This window comes from Anomaloglossus baeobatrachus, chromosome 6 (genome assembly GCF_048569485.1).
Source record: "Anomaloglossus baeobatrachus isolate aAnoBae1 chromosome 6, aAnoBae1.hap1, whole genome shotgun sequence".
In the NCBI taxonomy this organism is placed as follows: domain Eukaryota; kingdom Metazoa; phylum Chordata; class Amphibia; order Anura; family Aromobatidae; genus Anomaloglossus; species Anomaloglossus baeobatrachus.
In genome coordinates, this window is record NC_134358.1 from 43968915 (window position 1) to 43983067 (window position 14153).

Consider the following 14153-nt stretch of genomic DNA (forward strand, 5'->3'; position numbering starts at 1 on the left):
CATTATAGCTCTTGACGGATGGAGACGGACACATGCGGAGTGCGTTTTTTTGCCGCTCCAAAAAAACGTTACATTCATCGTTGCTAAACGACTGATCCGTCACGCGGCGGATGCAACGCAGGGCCATCAGTCACAATCCGTCGTTAATACAAGTCTATGGGGAAAAAACGATTCCTGCAAAATATTTTGCAGGATACCGTAATTCCTCAAGGCGACGGTTTGCGACGGAAGCAAAACAATGGAAGTATGGACATAGCCTAACACAACGTTGCATGTCTTTGTTATTGGGCTTGTATGATAGATTTTACATATTCATACTTCTCTATTTGTTCTTCGGCATCGCTGATTTTTTGGGACGATTGTATGCTGTCCCCTTTGCCGGCCACGCTGATGTCACATTTGAGGTAGCCCTTCACTCCGGTCCGGATATCAGCTGGGTCCGTAAGAACAGCCCACTTATCAAAGAACTGATGTCCTGCGAGGAATGACATTCAGATAAGACGAGGAAACATTCTTCATATTGAAAACATTATATACAATGCAAAGCAGATAGAAAGGTTGTCTTTTTCCCCGGGAGAATCTTTCATACATATGCAACCCACAGACAGAAAATTGGGTACCATGTAATACCTAATTTCCCCTCTAGGGGTGCTACATGGAAATTTTAAATTTGCGGATAGATTGAGGCTGATTTCAGGAGGTCATATCATCAGGACAACTTGTGTAGAGAAACCGTTATTCCCAATAAGTCCTTCTGCAATTTTGGGGTTTCTGCCTCCATGAATAGCTGAAATGAAAATCTTTTGTGAAATTCTTCTTGGTTCATTATTGTTTTATGTTATGTCAACCGCGGTGCAAGTAAAGTAAAATGACTACGTCCTTCTAGATCTCTCCACAGTTGGAAAAAATGTTTTTTTTTTTTGCAGCTGGTTGCAAAGATGGATGAGTGACGTGTAAGAGGGGGCTGAGGCGGTCGTGTGTCCTTGCCGCCCCTGAGGACATCAAACTCATCTATGAGTTATAATGTGAATTGTGTCGTGCGTCTTTGTACATATTATGATTGTTCTTGTAGGAGAGTGACCTGTGACCTGCACCGCCCTGAAGATATCATTGCTTTTATGCAAAGATATGATGTGTATTTAACCCCTTCAGCCCCGGGCACTTTCCGTTTTTGCGTTTTTGTTTTTCGCTCCCCTTTTTCCGAGAGCCGTAACTTTTTTATTTTTCCGTCAATCTTGCCATATGAGGGCTTGTTTTTTGCGGAACAAGTTGTACTTTTAAATGAAACCATATGTTTTACCATACGGTGTACTGGAAAATAGCAAAAAAATTCCAAGTGTGGAAAAACTGCAAAAAAAGTGTGATGGCACAATAGTTTTTGGGATATTTTATTCACGGTTTTCACTATATGGTAAAACTGATGTGTAGGTATGATGCCTCAGGTCGGTGCGAGTTTGTAGACACCAAACATGTATAGGTTTACTTGTAACTAAGGGGTTAAAAAAATTCACAAGCTTGTCCAATAAAAGTGGCATACGTTTTGCGCCATTTTCCGAAACCCGTAGTGTTCTCATTTTTTGGGAACTATGGCTTAATGACGGCTTATTTTTTGCGTCTCGAGCTGCCGTTTTTACCTGTGACATTTTTGCGCAGATGCTACGTTTTGATCGCGTGTTATTGCATTTGCGTAAAACTTGCGGCGACCAAAAAACGTAATTTTGGGGTTTGGAATTTTTTTGCCACTACGCCGTTTACCAATCAGATTAATGGATTTTATATTTTGATAGATCGGGCATTTCTGAACGCGGCAATACCAAATACGTGTATATATATTTTTTTTTTAACCCTTTAATTTTCAATGGGGTGAAAGGGGGGTGATTTGAACTTTTAGGTTTTTTTTTTTTTTTTTTATTTTTTAAAACTTTTTTTTTTATTTTTTTATTTTATTTTACTAGTCACCCTAGGGGGCTATAGCGATCAGCAATCCGATCGCTCTGATCTATCTGCTGATCACAGCTATACAGCTGTAAACAGCAGATACGGTCACTTCCTGCTTCACTAGCCTCCAGGCCGAGTGAAAATGAAAGTGTAACGTCATAGCTGCAGGCGTCATCACATGACCCTGAGCTACCATGGCAACCTGGGAAGTCACGTGATCACTCATGTGACTTCCGGTGGGGGCGGCGGTAAGTAAAAATCCTGACCGCGCGTATCTACATCTCGCTGCCAGACTTTAAGGGGTTAATGTTACGGGTGGAATGCGATTCCACTCGTAACATGCAGGCACACATGTCAGCTGTTAATAACAGCTGATATGTGCACTGGTCGCCGCTCCCTGCCCGTGGCAGGGGACGGGGCTTAGCGGCACACGATCCATGACGGAAAGATCCGTCAAAGGTCGTGAAGGGGTTAAGTGTATATTGGTAGTAATATTGTGACGCTAGATACGGGGAAGTACCAAAAGAAAAGCGAAAGGGAAGGGAAACTCTGTGTCTAGGGAAGGGGAAGATGGTGACCCCTGACCAAATCTACCATTGGTCCCTGCGGTCACCCTAGATAGGTTCCGCACCTATGCGCCGAGCCGGATACCTGACCCTTGGTATCCCTAGTGCTGGACCGTAAATAGGGAATGGGTGGCATGAGCTCTTCGTCAACCCCACTAAACACTGGAGAAGAATACACAAGGGATAATACCTGAACTACTTATTTACAGATGACACAGGCAGGAGTTCAACAAAGTAACAGCAATAATATCACAGTTGAGTAGAAGCCACCTGCTTGCATGCAGAGTTTGAATGAACTGAATAATATCACCAGCACCAGTCCAGGGAAGATGCTGGGATTTAAGTGTGGCGCCCCTGAGGCTTCCGTCGCCACAGGTCATTGCACCCCATCAGCGGTGTGATGCCCCATTCTGGGTGAGGAAGGGAGTGAACACCGGTCCCCTGGTAAATCCACACTACACCCATTGCTAGGAACACACTGGGACAAGGGATAGTGGCAGTAACCCTCCCATGCTGCATGCTGGGAGGGGTGGTAAGACCCATCCCTGCTCCCATAGGGTGGTAGCTTAGCAACCGGGGGGTGGGGAGAGCCAGCCGAGTGTAGAAGCAGAGAGGAAGGTCAGAGTTTCAGTTTACCTCAGAGAGTGAGAGAGTGAGGAGCCAGCATGTAGCTGTGAAAGGGAAAGGAGCTCTGTGAGCTCAGAGTGTCCGCACAGAGAAAGCAACAGAAGTCTGAGAGAGAGTGCGGAAGGAGAAGGAGGCCTGCTGGAGGCCGGCAAGGAGGAGAAGAGAAAGGAAAGAGAGCTCCAAGTCAGTCAGGAGCTGAGAAACAGAAAGAGACTCTTCCTGGTGAAGAACCTGGGACTCGGAGGGTCCAGGTGACACCACGCAGAGAACAGAAGGAGGCGCAGGGCCACGGGTAGTCTGTAGAGCTGTCCAGGGCAGTTTAGAGCTGCGGTGGCCTGTTCCACAGGAACATCGGTGGAGGGATCAAGCTGCAACAGGGGACGGTCCCTAGAGACTGGAGGAGTGCAAAAATCATCTCCAAACAGTAAAAACCGAGGCCCAGGGAATGTTGTAAACTCCCCGGGCCAGAACCCATAGCAGAACTTCCAGAAAAGGGGTAATCAGCCGACAGGTGACCCCCCAGCCTGGAGGCTGTAGTGGAGGCCAAGCCAGATTTATCCTATCAAAGGCAAGGCTAAGGAAGACAGCAGGAGATAGAGACACTTAAGAGAAGGGTACCGGGTTTTGCTCCAAGAATCACCCAGGAACGGCGGAGGTCCCTGACACTGGTCCCAGCAGTCCAAGGGTTCCTGCCGGCCTTGACAAGAACTGTGAGTAAAGAACTTGAAACTGTACCCTTGGAGTTGCCTCTGTTATTCCATCTGCATAGACACTCACAAGCACCAACTGTGCCCCGGGGCATTGCTCCACCTGTGGGGAGTAGTACCACCATTGCTGCCATATTATCCCCCGGAGGCCTCATACAGCAGCGGCGGCCTATTAGCCGCATACCACAGGTGGCGTCACGAACACAAACTTTAATTCAAGCCACATATTCTACTGACACCCACCAGGGCCACGGAGCCGGGCCCAGCCACCACTGACTACCACCGGACTAGTCCGGCCCGGCACCGGGTGTCCCACAGCCCTGGGGTGGGCGAGTCAACTTTTGGCGTCACGAACAGGATTTCGTGCCCGGTCACACCGGGTACTGTGCGCCTGAAGAATCGTGAAATAGCCTGTGTTTTACTGTGAGAAACTGCCGCCATTGAAGCCACTGAGCGCGGGAAGAAGGGGGGCGTGCCAGAAGAAAGGGCGCAAAGAGAAGCCCCGCCCCCTTGTCCAAGAAAAGAGCGCGAAGCAGTGCCCGCCATGGAAGGCGGAGAGAGAAGAAATGGCGCCTAGAAAAGCTGGCCGGCTGGCAGAACAAGTCTAAATGCCAGACCAGCAGAGAGAGAAAATGGCTCCTGCAATCGGAGGCCAGGAGGAGCTTACCTGGATCAGGCCTGTGACCGCCGCTGAGCTGGAGGCTGAGGTCGGAAAGATGGCTGACGGGATGAAAAAGCAGAGCGGACGGGAGACAGCCGCGTGGGGGAAGGAGATGGTGCTGGCCATGAGGAGTCTGCAGAAGTCTGTGCAGCAAGGCCTGCGTGGTGGTGATGCCCACGTCCATCCAGAGTCCACACCAGCGATGCCGATCCTGCTGCAGAGCATCTCCGGCCTAGATCTGGGTGAGTCCCATGCTGCCCCTGCCGGCGCGAGTGCCCCAACCCCCGCTGCCATTCCCGCGGTCCCTGGAGAGACGCCCGGCACGGCGACGCCGATCCGGGCCGCAGCCACGCCAGGTGCGGCCCGCCAAGATTTCGCCGCCGGAGCGGCGCCCATCCACACCGCAGCAGCGACGCCAAGTCCGGCCCGTCCAGCTCAGGCCCCAGCAGCGATACCCCGCTCGGACAAGCAAGATCCCGCCGCAGCCGCGACGTTAATCCACGCCGCAGATGCGGCCCGCCAAGCCCAGGCCGCAGCCACGCCAGGTGCGGCCCATCAAGAATCGGTCACAGCAGCGACTCCAATACAGGCCGCCGCCATGCCAGGCGCGGCCCGCCAAGACCAGCAGACGCAGACTGTGCTGACCGCTGTCTACCTGCTGCCAGGTGGGGAGCCGGAGAAGAATCCCTACATGTAAAGAAGTAAGAATATGCTGAACTGTATATAGCCCCCGTCTGCCCCTCATTCTTTGCAAAGATGTCCCTTTTGTACTGCCCTAATGTTCTTTTTGAAGAAGTCACCCCCCATGTGTATGTGTACCGGGCCACTAGACTGGAATGTGGTCCCTGGTAAATGTGATGTGTAAAGTGTCCTGTGTAACCAGGCCACTGGACTTAGTGGCTGGTTTTGTTTTCCACTTTGTTGATTGAAAGAAACGAACTGCCAGGCTACTGGACTTGTTGTAGACAACAATGTAATTAGTTGCACCCGTTGTGCCCCCTATCAGAATTATGGGGGATGTGCCCGAACCGTGCAATGGACTGGAAGTGCACACTTAGAGTTTTCTTTATAAGAAGTTCGCAACGTTTAAGTACTTGTGCCTCCCATAAAGGGAAGAAATGTTTTATTGTTTTATGTTATGCATAACAAAAATGTTTCTACAGTTTCTCCCACATGTTTTGTTGTCTTTTCAGCCCGAGGACGTGCTGGGATTCGCTGTGGGGGAGTGTGGCGCCCCTGAGGCTTCCGTCGCCACAGGTCATTGCACCCCATCAGCGGTGTGATGCCCCATTCTGGGTGAGGAAGGGAGTGAACACCGGTCCCCTGGTAAATCCACACTACACCCATTGCTAGGAACACACTGGGACAAGGGATAGTGGCAGTAACCCTCCCATGCTGCATGCTGGGAGGGGTGGTAAGACCCATCCCTGCTCCCATAGGGTGGTAGCTTAGCAACCAGGGGGTGGGGAGAGCCAGCTGAGTGTAGAAGCAGAGAGGAAGGTCAGAGTTTCAGTTTACCTCAGAGAGTGAGGAGCCAGCATGTAGCTGTGAAAGGGAAAGGAGCTCTGTGAGCTCAGAGTGTCCGCACAGAGAAAGCAACAGAAGTCTGAGAGAGAGTGCGGAAGGAGAAGGAGGCCTGCTGGAGGCAGGCAAGGAGGAGAAGAGAAAGGAAAGAAAGCTCCAAGTCAGTCAGGAGCTGAGAAACAGAAAGAGACTCTTCCTGGTGAAGAACCTGTGACTCGGAGGGTCCAGGTGACACCACGCAGAGAACAGAAGGAGTCGCAGGGCCACGGGTAGTCTGTAGAGCTGTCCAGGGCAGTTTAGAGCTGCGGTGGCCTGTTCCACAGGAACATCGGTGGAGGGATCAAGCTGCAACAGGGGACGGTCCCTAGAGACTGGAGGAGTGCAAAGATCATCTCTAAACAGTAAAAACCGAGGCCCAGGGAATGTTGTAAACTCCCCGGGCCAGAACCCATAGCAGACCTTTCAGAAAAGGGGTAATCAGCCGACAGGTGACCCCCCCAGCCTGGAGGCTGTAGTGGAGGCCAAGCCAGGTTTATCCTATCAAAGGCAAGGCTAAGGAAGACAGCAGGAGATAGAGACACTTAAGAGAAGGGTACCGGGTTTTGCTCCAAGAATCACCCAGGAACGGCGGAGGTCCCTGACAGTGGTCCCAGCAGTCCAAGGGTTCCTGCCGGCCTTGACATGAACTGTGAGTAAAGAACTTGAAACTGTACCCTTGGAGTTGCCTCTGTTATTCCATCTGCATAGACACTCACAAGCACCAACTGTGCCCCGGGGCATTGCTCCACCTGTGGGGAGCAGTACCACCATTGCTGCCATATCATCCCCCGGAGGCCTCATACAACAGCGGCGGCGTATTAGCCGCATACCACAGGTGGCGTCACGAACACAAACTTTAATTCAAGACACATATTCTACTGACACCCACCAGGGCCACGGAGCCGGGCCCAGCCACCACTGACTACCACCGGACTAGTCCGGCCCGGCACCGGGTGTCCCACAGCCCTGGGGTGGGCGAGTCATAAGCACATCGAGAATACTGATAATCAGCAGATGGATGGAAGGAGGGCTCCCCTGGGTCTTAAAAGGGGGAGAGATGCAAACCCAGCAGGAAATATATGGTAAGTAACGGACAGAAGGAAGCAAAGGTGACCAGACCCGGATTGTAGTTTAAAGCTCCTTGGAGGCAAATTGAGGGACCAGAGAGCGCCCCATCAAAGAAGGCTAATGTGAACAGGGCGGATAGTGGAAGGGAAATATTGACTGATGGTCACTGACACTGGGATAATTGACTCGAGGAGTGATACCAAAATGGGGTACCAGGGCACCGAGAACTGTGCCCCGCCCACGACTGCCACCCCATGCACTCTCACACATGCGTTGGCATCTTTAAAAATGTAAAAGAACATAAGTAGTTAATTATCATATGGTAAGGGGGTAGTCCCACCAGTGACATTTAGGGCAAATCAACAGGATGTCCCATAAGTACTCAATAAATGGAACGCAGATCTGTTTCAAGAATGGAACCTCATTGTAGGATGTTGGCCATGGAAAGTGACCAAGCAGGTGCATGTCTCTCTATTCATTTCTCTCTAAACAGATAGCACCACATCCCCTCCTGTCGACAGGCTATAATTGTTTGAGGTAGGACAACCTCTTCAGTAACAGTAATACCCTAATCGTACAATTGGTGGTGGAGGTTACCTGCCTGACTCCATAAGAAAGGCAAACAGCCACCAATGAAAGGTAACCCCCTGTACTTATCACAGGATCCAGCATTCACAAACGGTGATGTCACAGCGCACCTCCTCCTCCTTCACACTGACTGATAACACCTCTATATTCCGTAGATAACGCAGGATACACCATTCACAGTAGGTAATATCACAGCTGACCTCCCCCTCCTGTACAATTACTGATAACATCTCTATATACAGTACAGACCAAAAGTTTGGACACACCTTCTCATCTCTAGAACAACTGTTAAGAGGAGACTTTGTGCAGCAGGTCTTCATGGTAAAATAGCTGCTAGGAAACCACTGCTAAGGACAGGCAACAAGCAGAAGAGACTTGTTTGGGCTAAAGAACACAAGGAATGGATATTAGACCAGTGGAAATCTGTGCTTTGTTCTGATGAGTCCAAATACAAGATCTTTGGATCCAACCACCGTGTCTTTGAAGAAAAGGTGAACGGATGGACTCTACATGGCTGGATCCCACCGTGAAGCATGGAGGAGGAGGTGTGATGGTGTGGGGGGGCTTTGCTAGTGACACTGTTGGGGATTTATTCAAAATTGAAGGCATACTGAACCAGCATGGCTACCACAGCATCTTGCAGCCGCATGCTATTCCATCCGGTTTGCGTTTAGTTGGACCATCATTTATTTTTCAACAGGACAATGACCCCAAACACACCTCCAGGCTGTGTAAGGGCTATTTGACTAAGAGGGAGAGTGATGGGGTGCTACGCCAGATGACCTGGCCTCCACAGTCACCAGACCTGAACCCAGTCGAGATGGTTTGAGGTGAGCTGGACCGCAGAGTGAAGGCAAAAGGGCCAACAAGTGCTAAGCATCTCTGGGAACTCCTTCAAGACTGTTGGAAGACCATTTCCGGTGACTACCTCTTGAAGCTCATCAAGAGAATGCCAAGAGTGTGCAAAGCAGTAATCAAAGCAAAAGGGGGCTACTTGGAAGAACCTAGAATATAAGACATATTTTCAGTTGTTTCACACTTTTTTGTTAAGTATTTCATTCCACATGTGTTAATTCATAGTTCTGATGCCTTCAATGTGAATCTACAATTTTCGAAGTCTGTACTGTACATTAGATAACACTGGATCCACCATTCACAATAGGTGTCACGGATGATAGACAACCCTGTAGTGTCTGGCTGCAGAAGGTCATGGCTTTTGGATGCACAAACTGCTCCTTGATTTTCCATCCTTTCCTCTTTGGTGTGAATGGAGTTTTGTGTGTCTTCTCTGTTAGGCTAATTTCACACATCAGTTTTTTTCCATCAGGCACAATCCGGATAAAAACGGGTAAAACGGATCCTGCGCCGCATCCGTTTTATCCCGATTGATTTGTATTAGTGCCGGATTGTGCCTGATGGCCTTGCGTTGCATCCGGCTTTTGCCGGATCCGTCATAATTGCCTAAAGCGGTGGCTGGAGGGAACGTATCTTGTAACGTTTTTTTGTCCGGCAAAAAAAAACGCATTGTGCCGGATCCGGCGCGATACGGCGTGTTTTACAATGGAAGCCTATGGATGCCGGATCCGACGTAATGCGGTAAAAAAACGGATGGGGCCGCCGGAGCCGTTTTTGTAAACTGAGCATGCTCCAATGTATTGAAAAAATGGATCCAGCAAAAAAAACGGACGAAAAGGATGCAAAAACGGATGAGCCGGATCCGTTTTTTGACGGATCAGGTATATTGGAACCGTCAAAAGAAGGGAATTTTGTTTACTTACCGTAAATTCCTTTTCTTCTAGCTCTAATTGGGAGACCCAGACAATTGGGTGTATAGGCTATGCCTCCGGAGGCCGCACAAAGTACTACACTTAAAAGTGTTAGGCCCCTCCCCTTCTGCCAATACACCCCCCGTGCTCCCACGGGCTGCTCAGTTTTGGTGCAAAAGCAAGAAGGAGGAAAAAATAATTATAAACTGGTTTAACTTCAATCCGAAGGAAACTCGGAGAACTGAAACCATTCAACATGAACAACATGTGTACACAAAAAAACAGGGGCGGGTGCTGGGTCTCCCAATTAGAGCTAGAAGAAAAGGAATTTACGGTAAGTAAACAAAATTCCCTTCTTTTTCGCTCTATTGGGAGACCCAGACAATTGGGACGTCCAAAAGCAGTCCCTGGGTGGGTAAAATAATACCTCGTAAGAGAGCCGTAAAACGGCCCTTTCCTACAGGTGGGCAACCGCCGCCTGAAGGACTCGTCCACCTAGGCTGGCATCCGCCGCAGCATAGGTATGCACCTGATAGTGCTTCGTGAAAATGTGCAGGCTCGACCAGGTAGCCGCCTGACACACCTGTTGAGCCGCAGCCTGGTGCCTCAAAGCCCAGGACGCTCCCACGGCTCTGGTAGAATGGGCCTTCAGCCCTGAGGGAACCGGAAGCCCAGCCGAACGGTAAGCTTCGATAATTGGCTCCTTGATCCACCGAGCCAGGGTTGATTTGGAAGCCTGTGACCCTTTACGCTGGCCAGCGACAAGGACAAAGAGTGCATCCGAGCGGCGCAGGGGCGCCGTACGAGAAATGTAGAGTCTGAGTGCTCTCACCAGATCTAACAAGTGCAAATCCTTTTCACATTGGTGAACTGGATGAGGATAAATAGAGGGTAAGGAAATATCCTGATTGAGATGAAAGGGGGATACCACCTTAGGGAGAAACTCCGGAACCGGACGTAGAACCACCTTGTCCTGGTGAAAAACCAGAAAAGGGGCTTTGCACGACAACGCTGCTAGCTCAGACACTCTCCGAAGTGAAGTGACTGCTACTAGAAAAACCACTTTCTGCGAAAGGCGTGAGAGAGAAATATCTCTCATTGGCTCGAATGGTGGTTTCTGAAGAACCATCAGCACCCTGTTTAGATCCCAGGGTTCTAACGGCCGCTTGTAAGGTGGAACGATGTGACAAACTCCCTGCAGGAACGTGCGTACCTGTGGAAGTCTAGCTAGGCGCTTCTGGAAAAAACACAGAGAGCGCTGAAACTTGTCCCTTAAGGGAACCGAGCGACAAACCCTTTTCCCGTCCAGATTGAAGGAAGGACAGAAAAGTAGGTAATGCAAATGGCCAGGGAGAAAAACCCTGAGCAGAGCACCACGACAGGAAAATTTTCCACGTCCTGTGATAAATCTTGGCGGACGTTGGTTTCCTAGCCTGTCTCATAGTGGCAATGACTTCTTGAGATAACCCTGAAGACGCTAGGATCCAGGACTCAATGGCCACACAGTCAGGTTGAGGGCCGCAGAATTCAGATGGAAAAACGGCCCTTGAGACAGCAAGTCTGGTCGGTCTGGTAGTGCCCACGGTTGGCCGACCGTGAGATGCCACAGATCCGGGTACCACGACCTCCTCGGCCAGTCTGGAGCGACGAGGATGGCGCGGCGGCAGTCGGCCCTGATCTTGCGTAACACTCTGGGCAACAGTGCCAGCGGAGGAAACACATAAGGTAGCTGAAACTGCGACCGATCCTGAACTAAGGCGTCTGCCGCCAGAGCTCTGGGATCTTGAGACCGTGCCATGAACGTTGGTACCTTGTTGTTGTGCCGGGACGCCATGAGGTCGACGTCCGGCACCCCCCAGCGGCAACAGATCTCCTGAAAACACGTCCGGGTGAAGGGACCATTCCCCTGCGTCCATGCCCTGGCGACTGAGATAATCTGCTTCCCAGTTTTCCACGCCTGGGATGTGAACTGCGGATATGGTGGAGGCCGTGGCTTCCACCCACATCAAAATCCGCCGGACTTCCTGGAAGGCTTGTCGACTGCGTGTGCCGCCTTGGTGGTTGATGTATGCCACCGCTGTAGATTTGTCCGACTGAATTCGGATCTGCTTGCCTTCCAGCCACTGCTGGAACGCTTTCAGGGCAAGATACACTGCCCGAATTTCCAGAACATTGATCTGAAGCGAGGACTCTTGCCGGGTCCACGTACCCTGAGTCCTGTGGTGGAGAAAAAACCGCTCCCCACCCTGACAGACTTGCGTCCGTCGTGACTACTTCCCAGGATGGGGGTAGGAAGGATTTCCCCTTCGACAATGAAGTGGGAAGAAGCCACCACCGAAGGGAAGCTTTGGTCGCCTGAGAGAGGGAGACGGTCCTGTCGAGGGACGTCGGCTTCCTGTCCCATTTGCGTAGGATGTCCCATTGAAGAGGACGCAGGTGAAACTGCGCGAAAGGGACTGCTTCCATTGCTGCCACCATCTTCCCCAGGAAGTGCATGAGGCGCCTCAAGGGGTGTGACTGGCCTTGAAGGAGAGATTGTACCCCTGTCTGTAGTGACCGCTGCTTGATCAGCGGAAGCTTCACTATCGCTGAGAGGGTATGAAAACTCCATGCCAAGGTATGTGAGCGATTGGGCCGGTGTCAGATTTGACTTTGGAAAATTGATGATCCACCCGAAACTCTGGAGAGTCTCCAGGGTAGCGTCGAGGCTGTGTTGGCATGCCTCTAGAGAGGGTGCCTTGATCAACAGATCGTCCAAGTACGGGATCACCGAGTGACCCTGAGAATGGAGGACCGCTACTACAGTAGCCATAACCTTGGTGAAAACCCGTGGGGCTGTTGCCAGGCCGAATGGCAGTGCCACGAACTGCAGGTGTTCGTTTCCTATGGCGAAGCGCAAGAAGCGCTGGTGCTCTGGGGCAATCGGAACGTGGAGATAAGCATCTTTGATATCGATCGATGCAAGGAAATCTCCTTGGGACATTGAGGCGATGACGGAGCGAAGGGATTCCATCCGGAACCGCCTGGTCTTTACGTGTTTGTTGAGAAGTTTCAGGTCTAGGACAGGACGGAAAGACCCGTCCTTCTTTGGGACCACAAACAAGTTGGAGTAAAAACCGTGGCCCTGTTGCTGAAGAGGAACAGGGACCACCACTCCTTCTGCCTTCAGAGTGCCCAGCGCCTGCAGAAGAGCCTCGGCTCTCTCGGGAGGCGGAGAAGACCTGAAGAATCGAGTCGGGGGACGAGAGATGAACTCTATCTTGTAACCGTGAGACAGAATGTCTCTCACCCAGCGGTCTTTTATTTGTGGCAGCCAGGTGTCGCAAAAGCGGGAGAGCCTGCCACCGACCGAGGATGCTACTAGAGGAGGTAGAAGTCATGAGGCAGCCGCTTTGTTAGCGGTGCTCCCAATGGCCTTTTTAGGACGTGACTTAGACCGCCATGCATCAGAGTTCCTTTGTTCTTTCTGAGACCTTTTGGACGAGGAGAATTGGGACCTGCCCGCGCCCCGAAAGGACCGAAACCTCGACTGCCCTCTCCTCTGTTGGGAGAGGTTCTGCTTGGGCTGGGGTAAGGATGTATCCTTTCCCTTGGATTGTTTGATTATTTCATCCAGGCGCTCGCCAAAGAGCCTGTCGCCAGAAATTGGCAAACCGGTTAAACGCTTTTTTGGAAGCGGAATCTGCCTTCCACTCCCGTAGCCACAAGGCCCTGCGGACTACTACCGAATTGGCGGTCGCAACTGCCGTACGGCTCACAGAGTCCAGGACAGCATTCATAGCGTAAGACGCAATTGCCGAGGTCTGGGAGGTAATGGAAGCCACTTGTGGCGCGGCCGCTTCAATTTTCGCTTGACCTGCTGATATAGCTTGTAGCGCCCATACGGCTGCGAATGCTGGGGCAAAAGAAGCTCCGATAGCTTCATAGATGGATTTCATCCAGAGCTCCATCTGCCTGTCAGTGGCATCTTTAAGCGAGGCCCCATCTTCCACTGCAAGTATGGATCTAGCCGCCAGTCTGGAGATTGGAGGATCCACTTTGGGACATTGAATCCAACCTTTAACCACTTCCGGGGGAAAAGGATAACGTGTATCCTTAAGGCGCTTAGAGAAACGCTTATCCGGACAAGCATGGTGATTCTGGATTGCCTCTCTGAAATCAGAGTGGTCTAGAAACATACTCTGTGTACGCTTGGGGAACCTGAAGCGAAATTTCTCCTACTGAGAATCAGACTCCTCCGCCGGAGGGGCTGAGGGAAGAATATCCAGCAACTGATGAATGGGTGCAATAAGATCATTCACTATGGCGTCCCCGTCTGGAGAATTAAGATTGAGAGCGCTCCCAGGATCAGAATCCTGATCAGCTGTTTCCGCATCATCAACCAGAGAATCCCCCCGCTGAGACCCTAAACAATATGATGTCGAGGGAAATTCTAAGCGGGCTCGCTTAGACGATCTGGGGCTAGGTTCTAAGTCCGAACCCTCCGTCTGGGATGTATGAGATACCCCGTGAGGACATTGTTGGTCCAACTGAGGGGGGTCAGGGAACAATGATTTAACAGAGTCCCTTTGCTGAGATACCGGTCTGGACTGCAAGGCTTCTAGTATCTTAGCCATAGTCGCAGAGAGTTGATCCTTAAAGGCTGCAAACTCAGTCCCCGTCACCTGGA

General features: G+C 50.9%; 1 protein-coding gene across 1 annotated transcript in view; it reads right to left on the bottom strand.

Moving 5' to 3' along the window:
• FER1L6 (fer-1 like family member 6) overlaps nt 1–14153 on the bottom strand; it is a 242150-nt gene that overhangs the window by 149925 nt on the left and 78072 nt on the right. The window contains exon 8 of the mRNA XM_075352889.1: nt 319–475. Within this exon, the coding sequence (XP_075209004.1) occupies nt 319–475 (157 nt within the window). The remainder of the gene's footprint in view (nt 1–318; nt 476–14153) is intronic.